The sequence below is a fragment of the Eucalyptus grandis genome, chromosome 9, assembly GCF_016545825.1.
Source record: "Eucalyptus grandis isolate ANBG69807.140 chromosome 9, ASM1654582v1, whole genome shotgun sequence".
Classification (NCBI taxonomy): domain Eukaryota; kingdom Viridiplantae; phylum Streptophyta; class Magnoliopsida; order Myrtales; family Myrtaceae; genus Eucalyptus; species Eucalyptus grandis.
In genome coordinates this window covers 31,295,934-31,310,482 of record NC_052620.1, presented here as the reverse complement: position 1 = coordinate 31,310,482, position 14,549 = coordinate 31,295,934, and the positions used below count along the sequence as shown (strand labels likewise).

At 40.0% G+C, this 14,549-nt stretch overlaps 3 protein-coding genes across 3 annotated transcripts; all 3 read left to right on the top strand.

Annotated features, from left to right (window-relative positions):
- LOC104419268 (2-methylene-furan-3-one reductase) lies at positions 1-1,952 on the top strand. The gene is made up of 4 exons (XM_010030890.3): positions 1-317; positions 563-886; positions 1,100-1,259; positions 1,527-1,952. The coding sequence occupies exons 1-4, from the start codon at positions 99-101 to the stop codon at positions 1,790-1,792; spliced, it is 969 nt and encodes a 322-aa protein (XP_010029192.1). The 5' UTR covers positions 1-98; the 3' UTR covers positions 1,793-1,952.
- A 1,971-nt stretch (positions 1,953-3,923) lies between these two features.
- LOC104419267 (2-methylene-furan-3-one reductase) lies at positions 3,924-6,080 on the top strand. The gene is made up of 4 exons (XM_010030889.3): positions 3,924-4,373; positions 4,652-4,975; positions 5,191-5,350; positions 5,620-6,080. The coding sequence occupies exons 1-4, from the start codon at positions 4,155-4,157 to the stop codon at positions 5,883-5,885; spliced, it is 969 nt and encodes a 322-aa protein (XP_010029191.1). The 5' UTR covers positions 3,924-4,154; the 3' UTR covers positions 5,886-6,080.
- Positions 6,081-11,611: 5,531 nt separating this feature from the next.
- On the top strand, positions 11,612-13,721 carry LOC104419266 (2-methylene-furan-3-one reductase). Its single transcript, XM_010030888.3, has 4 exons — positions 11,612-11,960; positions 12,238-12,561; positions 12,824-12,983; positions 13,211-13,721. Exons 1-4 carry the CDS (start codon positions 11,742-11,744, stop codon positions 13,474-13,476), a joined length of 969 nt encoding a protein of 322 aa, XP_010029190.1. The 5' UTR covers positions 11,612-11,741; the 3' UTR covers positions 13,477-13,721.
- The last annotated feature ends 828 nt before the right edge of the window (positions 13,722-14,549 follow it).

The following is a 14,549-nucleotide window of genomic DNA, read 5'->3' as shown; positions in this document are numbered from 1 at the left end:
GGATATTTCACTTCAAGCACCAAGAATCAACAAGACTATTCTCCTCTATACTCCCACCAATTCACACTCGATTGCTTAGCTTGGCTTTTGCTTATTCAATGGCTTCCGACTCGGATGTCACCATCCCCTCTAAGATCAAGGCTTGGGTCTATGCCGAGCGTGGGAACCCCGTCGATGTCTTGAAGCTGGTTCCAGATGTTGGGGTTCCTGAGATTAAGGAAGACCAGGTCCTTGTTAAGGCTGTTGCTGCTGCCCTAAATCCTGTTGATTTCAAGAGAGCTCTTGGCTTCTTTAAGCACACCGACTCTCTCCCGCCCGTAAGACATCATATTACCTACAATTTATTTTTATTTTTAAAAAATCGTTCATCGCCGGTGACCACTGATGCCTGCTAAATGCGAATCTATTAAGATATGGAAATTTTTCGTTTTGTATTTCATCAGTTATGATAACACTTGTGAAAACTAGTTTTTGGCCGATATAAAAACTTGATAGCTTCTAATTACTCGTTTTCTGTTGGAATTTTTTATTTTTCATCTTTCTTTTTTTCTTGTTCACTAAGATTGTGCCTGGCTACGACGTGGCTGGTGTGGTGGTGAAAGTCGGGGATCAAGCGAAGAAGTTCAAAGTTGGGGACGAAGTGTACGGAGACATCATTGAGAAAGCTGTGGACCACCCAAAGCAACACGGCACTCTGGCTGAGTACACTGCTGTGGAAGAGAGGCTGCTGGCTCTCAAGCCCAAGAACTTGAGCTTTGTCGAAGCCGCTTCACTTCCCTTGGCCATCGAAACCGCTTACGAAGGCCTCGAAAGGGCTGGCTTCTCGCCTGGCAAATCCATCCTCGTTTTGGGCGGTGCCGGCGGTGTCGGTTCCCTGGTGATTCAGGTATATCATTTTGAGTTGCTGAGCTCTGCTGATGCTCGGAAAAGCAAAAAGAAAGGCTCATAACGGAAACAATGATGTCAACTGTTATTGGGTCGGGATCTGCTCCAGTATTCATTCAATTTAGACTTTGAGAATACGATGCTTATGATATAATTGTCTTATCGTTTGAACCTATGGATATATTTATGATCTTTTGTTGGTCCTAAAACACAGCTAGCCAAGGAAGTCTTTGGTGCATCAAGAGTGGCAGCTACATCTAGCACCGGAAAGCTGGACTTGCTGAAGAGTTTGGGAGCTGATTTGGCCATTGATTACACCAAAGAGAACTTCGAAGACCTCCCGGAGAAATTCGACGTGGTGTATGATGCGGTTGGTATGTGTTTGAAATATACTCTGTTATTCCATTTACAAGTTTGGAGTTCGCCCAACTTCTTAGTCTTGTCTTAATAATCTTAAGCTTTGATGAATTCCCCCGTCTCAACAAAACAAACAAGGGGATGCATATACACTTTCCAAGTGGAATTACAGCTATTTCTTTATCCTCTTTTAGCTGGTATTTGACTAAAGTTCAAGGTGCACTTATCATATGTTTTGTAGGCTTCTTTGAAGAGTTTAATCATTCTAAATGAAATGCATGCAGGTCAAAGTGAGAGGGCAGTAAGGGCAGTGAAGGAAGGAGGAAGCGTGGTGACAATATCAGGGAAGGCAACTCCACCTGCTGTCCTATTCTTTTTGACATCTAATGGCTCAGTCTTGGAGAAACTCAATCCCTTCCTAGAGAACCAGAAAATAAAGCCAGTGATTGATCCCAAAGGCACATTCCCATTTTCTCAAGCTCTCGAAGCGTTCTTGTTTCTCCAGACTGGCCGAGTCACCGGAAAGATCGTCATCCACCCGATCCCATGAGATTAGAGAGAGGGAGATCCTAGCGTTCTCTCTAAATATAGAACTAGGAGCACATCCACACATATGTATATATAGTGGCTAGCTGTATAAATTATATGTGTGATATCAAAAACAAGTCATCTATCTTTTCAATAAATTTATATTAGAAATATTCATTTCATTAGTAATATTAAAGCGAATATCGACGGTTTATTTCATTGATCAATCTCATACTATGGTTGTCCAAAAACCCAACCCAACACGACCCGAACATGACCCAAATACAAACTGTATACAAAACAAGTCGAGTACATGTTTCAAGTCTTAAAATTGTTCAAATAACAATTATAAAATAAGCAAACAAACATGTTTTGGTTTGATTTAGAGTCGGAACTTTGTTTGGCCGTGAACACTTTATTGACTCCAAACAAACACGTTCTCTCATCCAAACACATCAGACCCCGAGTACCGACGACTCTGCCTTCTCCTGACAACTATGCCTTCTCCTCTCGTCACCAATTTCATTGCCCTCCACCGCCCGTCATTCCCCTCAATACTCACCCGTGCCTTCCTCCTCTTTCTTTTCCAGATTTATGCATTGCGCGCACGTCACTGGTGATTCGCTCCTCTCGTTCGAATGCCACTGTCAATGACTTCTTGTGACTCTCTCTCTCTCTCTCTCTCTCTCTCTCTCTCTCTCTCGCTTTTTGGACCCTCGCCCGTGACTTTCGCTGGCTCTGTTTCTACGTGCGCTCTGTTCTTTCGCGTTGATAAAATCTTGGGGAGGAGGAATTTGGCGTCTAGTGAATCCGGGTCTCCGTAATTACATGCTTTTCATGTCTTGATGCTCTGAAGCGTTTTTGGTTAACTAATTCTAGTTTCCTGGTCGTCTGCGTTCTTTCCGTAGTGCTCTCTAGTAGTTATTTGATCTTGCAAAGCACCAAGAAAGAAAAAAGGCGAGGATATGAGATTCTGCTGTAGTTTCTCTATGTTGGGCTCTGTCTACTTTCGCGCATTCTCTAAGTCCACATCTACCGCACTGCTGTTGCATGGAAGATGGCTCGAAAGAAAAGAGAGCTGCTTAAATTTAGATGGAAAAAAATCAATTTGTCTGCTCTTGTTATTAGTTTTAGACTGTGTAGATGAGAATACTGCACTTTCTTGCTCTTTTTAGTGTGCAATCCAAGCATCGACACCAGCCAATCTATGTGGAATCCATGCGGCACTGCCATTAAAATTGATTTCATGTGTGATGCTGGATAGTTAGTTGTAGGGTTTTATAGTGAGAGATGATAGGTTATTAAACACGTAGGTTGCACTGAACCTGGAGGCAGAATTCGATGCTCCTGACAGCCCAAACCAGACCAAGTGCTGATCAAAGTCCTCACTGCTGCATTGCATGCTGTTGACCTGAAGAGAGCACCTGGGTTCCTCAAAGCCACCGTCACTTGCGCTCCAGTAGGTAACACTTCCAACTGTATGATTGACCATGACATATTATTGGGCAGTAGAGAAATGCCAGTCGGGCCCAGGTCCCGGATGATCGGGACCGAGACCTAGGGGGCCGGGCCGTTGACCCTGGCGGCAGGGCTTGGGACCTCAGTGGCCACCCCAGAGCCCTTGAGGCTGATCCCAGGCCCAGATCCCCGACACCCTGGCCCAAGATCCTGATGACCGGACCTGGCAACCCGGTTCTCTAGCCCGGCTCCTGCTAAGATGAGTCCGGGTTCAGGATTGTCAAAGCTTGAATCCGAAACTTAGAGTTATACTTGAGATTTCAACTTTCATATTATTTGCAAAGTGCCCAAAAAAAAAAAAAACATCCTTCGAAAATATTTTCGAACAAAGTTCATTTTCAATGAAACAAATGGAGATATAAATAAAAGATCGTTTTATTCAAAATAACAATTAATGTTGCAGTAATATGCTGATGAATCATAAAATGATATCAAATCAAAATAATAGTGTCTGAATGATTGAAAAGCATTGATGAAGATTACTATTTTACCAAAAATGTCCCACTATCATCATGAAATGATGGAGTCCACTCGAACATTGCATCTAGACACAATGAACTTGGACCACAATCAATTCTTATACATCAACGAACGCAATGAACTTGGACCGCAATCAATTCTTTATACATCGACGAATCCAAGGCGCTTAAACCCAACTCAAGTTTTCACGACGATAATGAACCTCACCCACCCTTTACCTTTACGCGTTACCTTAACTCTTTTTATAGATTGACAAGGTGAGGTCACTTCAAGCACCAAGAATCAACAAAACTCTGTTGTTCTTCCATCTCCCACCAATTCACACACAATTGCTTAGCTTAGCTTAGCTTAGCTTAGCTTAGCTTAGCTTAGCTTTTGCTTATTCAATGGCTTCCGACTCAGATGTCACCATCCCCTCGAAGATCAAGGCTTGGGTCTATGCCGAACGTGGGAACCCCGCCGATGTCTTGAAGCTGGTTCCAGACGTTGGGGTTCCTGAGATTAAGGAAGACCAGGTCCTTGTTAAGGTTGTTGCCGCTTCCCTAAATCCCGTTGATTTCAAGAGAGCTCTCGGCTTCTTTAAGGACATCGACTCTCCGCCGCCTGTAAGACATCATAGTACTTACCTCCTTCTTTTTTCCCTTTAATTTTGTTCATTGCTGGTGACTACTGATGGCTGTTAAACGCGAGCCTATTTTGATCTGGAATTTCTCGTTTTGTTATTCATCAATTATGGTAACACCACTTGTGAAATTTAATTTTTGGCCATTATCGGACGATATAAAATCTTGATAGCTTCTAATTACTTCTTTCTGTTGGATAATTTATTTTTATTTTTTTGCATCCTTTTTCTTTATTTCTTTTTTTTTTTATATTCATTAAGATTGTGCCCGGCTACGACGTGGCCGGTGTGGTGGTGAAAGTCGGGGATCAAGTGAAGAAGTTCAAAGTTGGGGATGAAGTGTACGGAGACATCAACGAGAAAGCTTTGGACCATCCAAAGCAACATGGCACTCTGGCTGAGTACACTGCTGTGGAAGAGAGGCTGCTGGCTCTCAAGCCCAAGAACTTGAGCTTCATTGAAGCCGCTTCGCTTCCCTTGGCCATTGAAACTGCTTATGAAGGCCTCGAGAGGGCTCGCTTTTCGCCTGGCAAATCCATCCTCGTTTTGGGTGGCGCCGGCGGTGTCGGTACCCTCGTGATTCAGGTATATCAGTTTGAGTTGCTAAGCTCCGCTGATGATTGGAAAAGGAAAAAGAAAGGCTCATAATTTCAACAATGATGTCGACTGATATTGGGTCGGGATCTGCTCCAGTTTTTGTTCAATTTAGACTTTAAGAATACGATTAATATGATATAATTGTCTTATGGTTTGAACCTATGGATATATTTATGATCTTTTGTCGGTCCTAAAAAACACAGCTAGCCAAGGAAGTCTTTGGTGCATCAAGAGTGGCAGCTACATCTAGCACCGGAAAGCTGGAGTTGTTGAAGAGTTTGGGAGCTGATTTGGCCATTGATTACACCAAAGAGAACTTTGAAGACCTCCCGGAGAAATTCGACGTGGTCTATGATGCAGTTGGTATGTGGCGTTCGAAATATGCTCTGTTTTTCCACTTACAATTTTGGAGTTCGTACAACTTCTTGATCTTGTCTTAATAATTTTGAGCTTTGATAAATTCCTCTGTCTACACACAACACACAAGGGGACGCATGTACATTTCCAAATGGAATTGCAGCTATTTCTGTATCCTCTTCTAGCTACAGTTTTTACTAAAGTTTAAGGTGCAGTTAACATAGCTTTTGTAGGCTTGTTTGAAGAGTCTAAGATTCTAAATGAAATGCACGCAGGTCAAAGTGAGAGGGCGGTAAGGGCAGTGAAGGAAGGAGGAAGCGTGGTGACAATAGCAGGGGCGGCAACTCCACCTGCTGTCCTCTTCATTTTGACATCCAATGGCTCAGTCTTGGAGAAACTCAATCCCTTCCTGGAGAGCCAGAAAATAAAGCCAGTGATTGACCCCAAAGGCACATTCCCATTTTCTCAGGCTCCCGAAGCGTTCTCGTATCTCCAGACCGGTCGAGTCACCGGAAAGGTCGTTATCCACCCGATCGCATGAAATTAGGGAGAGGGAGAGAGAGGGAGAGAGGGAGAGAGAAAGAGAGATTCTAGCGTTCTCTCTAGATATTGAACTAGGCGCACATCCACACATATCTATATATTGTGCCTAGTTGTAAATAGCATATGTACAAGATCAAAAATGACTCTTTATCTTTTCAATAAAACTTTATGTATATAAGAAATTTTCATTTCATTAGTAATATCACAATTAATATCAATGGTCCAATTTGTTGATCAATCTCATACCACACATTAATGGTATATTCCATTGATGAATCTCATACTCAATATTTAATCATTATTACGACACAACACCCAGTGACAAGATGATCGAGATTCCCCATTAGCAAGGTTTTCACCTGTTATCAATCGGCGGTTTGGCCCAAAAAGATATCCTTAATCCAATATGCATATCTAGAAATCTCTAAGCGGGTTCACGTTATAGTGAGCATCAAATCATCATCCTACAATAAACCACCATACTAAATTTAGATCCATCTCATAATCAGAATACATCTTCCAAACCAAAACATATATATTTTTACAACTCCGTTTATCAAACGAAATATATTTCCCAAAACATTTCTCAAACCATTTCAAAATTCATTTTATAAACTATATTCACAAATAAATATGCACAACCTTTGATGTTTCTCAAAACATATACAAAAACTTGAAAAATAATAAATGTACAATCCAAATTTTTACGCAACAAATGTGCTCTTTCATAACTCATGAGCCATTGATTAGTCGTTGATGGTTTGTTGTTATTTTTGTATATTCAGCTTCTTTTTGTATGCTAGTTCCAATGTAGTGCGGTTAGAGTTGGTGCAATGGACGGTTTCTACTTTACATGGTCTCTGTTGCGCGGCCTCATTGTCAAAAATAAATTTTGATGGTGATATCTATGACTATCCTTTCAATTATGTCCGCCAATCGGAATACAAAAATGATAATAATGATGATTCACATCAAATCATGGACTATGATGGTGATGGCTAGCTATTGGCTAATGCTAAAGTGAACAATCTTACGGGATCGTTACCTCCCGGTACAAAAGAATCAACCCTGATAACATCTTACCTAAACACCATTAACATCCTATTCAAATCTAATAATTGTTCAATATTAATAGTGAATAGGTAATTGACTAGGGTTAATATCATGAAAGATCCAAAGTGATATACATCTGACAAATTATCATAAACTAAAACACTCAACTTGTAAGCTTATGACAAATTTACCCTCCATTAGTTTTCATTAATTTTTTTTTTTTTGTTGGTGACCTAGGAAACCCGCGCATTGTACCAACACGGACAGCCCGAAAGACCCGGGGTAACGGGGGTAAATCCTGAGGGCAACATGTGCTAGCCACTACATACGTGCCATCGGATAAGTCACCTTTCGACGCCCAAGAATCGAACTCCTCCCCTTGTGTTAGGGGGAGAAGCTCGCCGCCAACAGCGCTGTCGCGACCAAATTCTCGGGTGATGCGAACCACTTAGGGTTTGACTAATGGATTATTAAGTCTAGACTTAACTCGGAATCTCCCAAGCCCGTACCAACTCGCGACTTAGGTTCAGATCTCTTAACATGCAATTAAGAGTCGCCACTAATCTATTTTTGGTGGGTCGATTAAAAACCAAGTAAAGTAATTGGAGTTTTACTTTACTCCTATGAACCGAGACTATGAGTACATGGACTTTGTTACACTAGATTCTTCTAATGCTCTTTCGGTACCTTTCTTTTTATTTTGAAAAATGTTTAGCAATCAATTTGGATTGATTTTAAATTTATTTCCCTAATATGTGAGGTGATCATGCAGGTGCGCAATCCACCAATTTAACACCCAAATAAATAATAAATAAATTGCAAAAACTTACCTCAAAATAACGGAAACTTAAAATCAACATCAATAACCCTAGATATGACTTCTAATTACCACGCAATTTCTTTTTTTTTCACTTAATTAATGAAAATCATGCAACATGCAATGCAATATTAACTAAATGACCTAATTCTAATGACATGTAATGTGATGCGATGTGATGACGTACAAAATTATTTTAACTAAAATGGCATGCGACATACAATTTAATATGCGAGTTATATGTCACGAGACATTTATTAAATAACCTAATCTAATGACGGGCAATCTCTAATTAAATGAATCTAACAACAATCACTAAATGACGTGCATTTTATGGACCTAATTCTATATGACGTGTGCATGATTTTTTTATTATAAACAAAATGCAATCTATCCTAGAAATTGCAACTAATTTATCCTAAGACAAATTTTATTTTTTATGAAATGCAAAACATAACTATCTAGATTAAAATTCTATCTTGCTTATATTAAGGATTGGGTCAGATTAAATCATAATTTAAACTAAGATATTGTTTTAAAAGCTCTAACCTAAGATGCAAAAATCAATCTAAACTTAATATGCAATTTTATCTTAATATGTTATGATGTGCCAAGGATGCCATGACATATGCGTGATAATTTTTTATTTTTTATTTTGTTTTTTTTTTTTTTTAAATTTCGAAATTAATAATTGCCAAATAATTGAACATGCAATCCAATTTTTTTTTAAATAAAAAAAAACACTAGCAACCTAAATTAATTGATTTGATTTCTTTTTATTTTTGAAAATTCGAAATAAAATTCCTATTATGAGCATGCAAACCCTAAAACTACATTTTTTTATTTTTTTTAAAGAAAACTAATCTAAGTAACACCAAAACAAATCAAGCAATATTGATACCCAAATCGAGTGTGAAACCATATCTCGCGCATAAATGGGGTTAGCAATTAATTTCACATAAATCACGAATCAAATCTCGGGGCGGAAGATCGGATTGCGATTTTTAAGTAATTGCGAGTCGGATTTTAGGCGCGAAAATCAAACCGACAATCACTAATTTCAAGGCAATTTCATATCATGGAATTTCAATTTCACATTAAAGGATAATTAAACTACAAGAGAACAAATAAAATAAAGCAATAAAATAACGAAAATAATAAAATAAGGCAAATAGGTAAATAAGTAAAAAAAATAAAGAACTACCTAAAAAATTCTTTTTTTTTTTTTTGTTGTTTTTTTTTTCTTTCCTTCCCAAGCACGATTCGTGCTCGTGGGTCTCCAGGGATGCCGGAGTCGGAGGTCCGGCGGGTCACCGAGGCGAAGGGTCACCGGAGGTGGCTCGGTGAGGGGTGGATCGCGAAGGTGGCTGCTGCAGGCGTCGGGGCGCTCGGATCACGGGCTTCAGCCGGCGGGGCGCTGCAGGTACGGCGGGGGCCTTGGGTAGCTGCGATGAGGAGCTCCGTCGTCTGGATCGGGCTGTTGGGCACGGCGTCCGGCGAGAGAATCGGATCGGGGCACGAGCGTCGCGGTGCGGAGCGAGGGCGGCGTCAGATCTAGGTCTTCAACGAGGCTCGGCACCGGCGAAAGGGAAGCGTCGAGCTGGGTCCGGGCCTTCTGTCGTCGGGGACCTCGGATTTGCAGGCGGAGGGACTCCGACGGCTGGATCTCGGCTCGGCTGCGGCTCCGGGTCACCGGTGGCTTGGGATCTGACGGCGGAGACAGATCTGCAGAGGAGGGTCGCAACGGCAGGGATTGGCGCGACGTCCGGGGGGTTCCTGTTGCAGGCGCGGGCAGAGACGAGGCGGAGGCGGCGGGTCGCGGGCCAGAGCAGGCGGCGGCGTGTCGTTGAGGCTCCGGGGGCTCGGCGTCGGGGCGGCGCAGGTCGTCGGGGCTCGCGGTTAGAGACCGGCGGCTCGAGCGCTCGCGGACGGAGATCGGCGACGGCGACGGCGGGGTTCGACGGCAACAGGGCCGGCGAAGGCCCCCCCTGCGGGGAAGATGAACAGTCGCGCAAAGAGGGGGCTTTTCTTTTCTTTTTTCTCTTTCTGTTTTTTTTTTCTACTTTTCCTCTCTCCACTCACTTTTTCACCTTTTGCTCTTTTTTTACCGATGGCATGGACCCCCCAATTTACGGTACGTGACCCCTTTTATAAGCCAAAAAATTGTATATTGAGAGTATATTTCATTTCTAATTTTACTTGAGCATATCGCTGAAATATTTTTCTCATATTCCATCAAGAAAATTCCCCTTTTGTGCAAAAGTGTATTTCTCAGTATATATTACTTAAATATGTGAAAAATCTTAATGAAATATAACAACAAAAATAATATTTTCCTAAATTATATGCCATGTGATTATGATTTTTATTTTTTATTTAGCAAAAAAAAATTAACCCCAAAAATTTAGGTGTCAACAAGCGACATCCAAGTGGGTAGTGTTTTCATTAAATTTTACCATCAAATTACTGAAATAGATAAAGCACGTGACAATTGATTGATGTATCAATTTAGAGTTATTATCCATTTATCACAAATATATCCATTTTTATGGTTTTTTTTTGTATCAATCTAATTTAAAGGAAACTACTGATAGGTAAATTTACCATAAATGTATCAGTTGAGGTTTTTTGTATTTAAAAAAGTAGTTTGGGTTAAATTTCTCATAAATGTATCGTTTATGATTTTTCATAGTCAAAAAAATATTTTTAAGCGATTTTTAATCAAAATTAGCCAAAATGATCACATTGGCAAATCTTCCAAAACTTGTAAGACTCAGTTGAGAAAAGTTAAAAGTTTAGGATTAAATTGGTTATCTTATAATATGTTTAAGGCTTTTTAGACAATCTTTCCCACTTAGCAAATTTCATATTTTTATTATATAAAATAGCCATAGGATGAGAATGATTTTCTTGTTTTATTTTAAGAAAAAAAAAATCAAAGTGATAATAGTCAACCAATAAGTAATATATTAAGGATTTTGTTGTAACTTTTAAAATAGTGGATAATATTCTTCAATGAACTTCTAATTATTTTAGGATTATGTAATCGATCAACACATGCCTCTGGAGAAAGATTCATTAGTCTCTCTGCTTCTTTGATTGCAAGAAAGTAAGAGATATTTATTGTGCCTTGCTGGCAATAATATAAAGGACAGCGAACCTACCTCTGATTTTGTCTCTAAATTTGAGCTTGCCAAAGGAAACATGGAGGTAAAAATAAAAGAAAATACATATAAGAGCTTTATTTATTTTGTGGAAAATAAATGATTTATAAGATATTTTCTTAAAAATGATCGCGTGTATCTTTGAAATAATTATTTAATAGAAAATGTTTTCATTGTTGATAACAATTTATATCTAAATATGTTCATGAATAATGAAAATGTTTTTCATCATTTCATTTTTGTAAGTGATACAAATGATTGTTATTAAGAAAATGTATTTCAAATCATTTCATTTTTTTGCCAAACAAACAGAGAGAATTCTTCTTATTTCCTCAAAAAAGACTTGTGGTTAGCGTTGGACCTTTTGACCGTCCTTCTTCAACCAGCTGTTATGCTAGCCGCTCCCACTTGAATTTACGAAATAGATTAGAAATGTTACGTTGGCAATAGATTAAAGAGCATATCATGTATGGATATGATGACTATTCTACCAAGAACGTCTAAGCTATTATCGTGACGTGATGAAATTGACCCCTAGATTGCATGTAGACAAAAAAGTACTTGGACCCCACCCATGTCTCTGTACATTGCCAAATCCAAAATGCTTAAACCAAAGTCAAGCCTTGCTAATCCATGATGATAAACCTCATCCACCCTCTACCTTAAACTATATATAGATTGACAAGGTGGGTTCCCTTCTACTACCCAAAAACCAAAAAAGAAAAGCTTTGTTCTTTTCTATACTCTCACCAATCCCTACGAAGTTACTTACTCTTTATACAGATTGACAAGCTTAGTTAGCTCGGCTTTCGCTCATTCAATGGCTTCCAGTTCAGATTTCACCATCCCCTCCAAGATCAAGGCTTGGGTCTATGCCGAACTTGGGAACCCCAACGATGTCCTCGAGCTAGTTTCGGATGTCAGGGTTCCTGAGATTAAGGAAGACCAGGTCCTTGTTAAGGTTGTTGCTGCTGCCCTAAATATCATTGATGCTAAGAGAGCTCGCGGCTTCTTAAAGGACGACGACTCCCCACCGCCCGTAAGACATCATACTATGTAATATCTTTTTACTTTTTGTCCATCGGCCGTGACTGCAGATTTCTGCTGAATGAGAATCTTTTATGATCTTGAACTTTTCGATTTGCATAGCATCAATTGCGATAGCATGACTTGTAAAAAGCGATTTTTGGCCAGCATAAGAACTTGATTATCAGAAGACTTTCTCAAGAATTATCATTACAAATTGGTTATTAGCTTCTAATTACTTTTTTGGAATGGTTTTTTATGGCTTTCTTTCTTCTTTGATGTCCATTAAGATTGTGCCGGGCTACGACGTGGCTGGTGTGGTGGTGAAAGTCGGGGATCAAGTGAAGAAGTTCAAAGTTGGGGACGAAGTGTATGGGGATATCAATGAGATATCTTTGGTCCGCCCGAAGCAACATGGCACTTTGGCTGAGTACACTGCTGTGGAAGAGAGGCTGCTGGCTCTCAAGCCCAAGAACTTGAGCTTTGCTGAAGCGGCTTCACTTCCCTTGGTCATTGAAACCGCTTACGAAGGCCTCGAGAGGACTCACTTCTCGCCTGGCAAATCCATCCTGGTTTTGGGGGGTGCCGGTGGTATCGGTAGCCTTGTGATTCAGGTATATCATTGCAAATTGCTAAGCTCTGTCAATGCTTGGAGAAGAAAAATGAAAAGCTCATAACAGAAACAATGATGTCAATGGTTATTGGGTTGGAATCTGCTCAACTATTACTTCAATTTAGACCTTGAGATTACCACACGTAGGATGTAATCATCTTACTGTTTCATCTATGTATATGTGGGAGTTTCGGTTCTTAGGATCCAGTATTGGGTGATATTTTTACATATAAATATATGATTCTCTCTGTCCAAAAACACAGCTCGCCAAGCAAGTCTTTGGTGCATCAAGAGTGGCAGCTACATCAAGCACCGGAAAGCTGGACTTGCTGAGGAGTTTGGGAGCAGATTTGGCCATTGATTACACCAAAGAGAACTTCGAAGACCTCCCAGAGAAATTTGACGTTGTGTATGATGCAATTGGTATGTGGCATTCCCAATATTCACCATCTGTTTCCATTTACAAGTTTGGAGTTCGTACAACTTCGAACTCTTGTCTAAATGATTCTGTGCTTAGGAAAATTCCTCCACACACACATAACCACATAGGCATGCGTATATTTCTAAATGGAATTACAAATCATTTCTATGTCGTCTTCCAGCAGTAGCTTTTTTGCAGAGTTTAATGATACTAAATGAAATGCATGCAGGTCAAAGCGAGAGGGCGATACACGGAGTGAAGGAAGGAGGAAGTGTGGTGACAGTAGGGGGCCCTGTAACTCCACCTGCTTTCAAGTTCCATGTGACATCCAAGGGCTCAATCCTGGAGAAACTGAATCCCTTCCTAGAGAGCCAGATCATAAAGCCAGTACTTGATCCCAAAGGCACATTCCCATTTTCCCGGGTTCTCGAAGCGATCTCACATCTGGAGACTGGCCGACCAGCTGGAAAGATCGTCATCTACCCAATCCCATGAGATTAGAGAAAGAGAGAGATACTGTAGTGTTTCTCTCTGAATATTGGACTGGGGGCACATCCACCCGCATGTCCATAGTGTTCCTGGCGATATACTAAATAAGCTTGTTGAATGTTGGACTCGACAAGATGGAGGATGTTGTTTGTCATTACGCACATTAGCTAATTCGACTCGAGTACGAGTTGCTGTTCTATTAATGTCTTCACTGATATTGCGAAAATAAGGACAATGAAGCTTCCCCATGATTACAAAGCGCCAATGTTTATAGCCTACTATTTACAACCACTTACGAGCGGTCACTATTCTAGATACAGTTACAACTACATTCCCAAGATTTCAGGCCTCCTGATCACATGTCAACCTTATCCGCAAACAGTTACAGATGTGATATTAACCGTTGCTTCATTTGACATCTACAGTCCATGCCTCTGTGTCCAACACCTGGCCAATTTCACAGTAATTGGCCTTCCGTAAGCTTAATTGCAGAGTCATGAGACCTGTTGGTCATCCTTCGTTCAAAGATAACCATATTACGTAGTTGTCGATGATCATACCATATAGTTGTCGACGTCCACACCATATAGTTGTCGGTTCTCTCTATATCCTAATTTATCTTTCCCAACCAAACTCAATTAGTCGATCCAACTTCACAATTTATCGATGACAAAGAGTTGGCTTTCTATTTTTTCGTATAAACACCCATATTGCATCATTAGGCGAATAAACTTGTTCATTCTCTGAACAAAAAGCGAAGGCAAAAGTAGTTCATCCGTTTGGATTGGATGCTGAAGTTGTCGATAAAATATAAACAACGCAATCCATATATAATTATAGTAATTATACATAGGAGCTTGTTAATTATGTTCAACATTGATATATTGATCAGCACAATGGGATTCCTAGCTTTTCCTCATTTAACGGGAATAATATCAAAAAAATCATAAACATATCATACTTATGTCACATAAATCTTAAACCTTTCATAAATACCAATCAAGTCATAATTCTTTTGACGATTTGGCAATATAATCCATTTAGTCAGTTTTAGCCAAAAATCACTAACACGGATGGCG

Bases quoted from the DNA above. Each gene is read 5' to 3' on its own strand.
- LOC104419268 (XM_010030890.3), top strand. From the start codon at position 99: ATGGCTTCCGACTCGGATGTCACCATCCCCTCTAAGATCAAGGCTTGG. The intron at 318-562 runs GTAAGACATCAT...TTGTTCACTAAG, and splicing joins ACACCGACTCTCTCCCGCCC to ATTGTGCCTGGCTACGACGT. The intron at 887-1,099 runs GTATATCATTTT...CCTAAAACACAG, and splicing joins TCGGTTCCCTGGTGATTCAG to CTAGCCAAGGAAGTCTTTGG.
- LOC104419266 (XM_010030888.3), top strand. From the start codon at position 11,742: ATGGCTTCCAGTTCAGATTTCACCATCCCCTCCAAGATCAAGGCTTGG. The intron at 12,562-12,823 runs GTATATCATTGC...CCAAAAACACAG, and splicing joins TCGGTAGCCTTGTGATTCAG to CTCGCCAAGCAAGTCTTTGG. The intron at 12,984-13,210 runs GTATGTGGCATT...AAATGCATGCAG, and splicing joins CGTTGTGTATGATGCAATTG to GTCAAAGCGAGAGGGCGATA.
- LOC104419267 (XM_010030889.3), top strand. From the start codon at position 4,155: ATGGCTTCCGACTCAGATGTCACCATCCCCTCGAAGATCAAGGCTTGG. The intron at 4,976-5,190 runs GTATATCAGTTT...TAAAAAACACAG, and splicing joins TCGGTACCCTCGTGATTCAG to CTAGCCAAGGAAGTCTTTGG. The intron at 5,351-5,619 runs GTATGTGGCGTT...AAATGCACGCAG, and splicing joins CGTGGTCTATGATGCAGTTG to GTCAAAGTGAGAGGGCGGTA.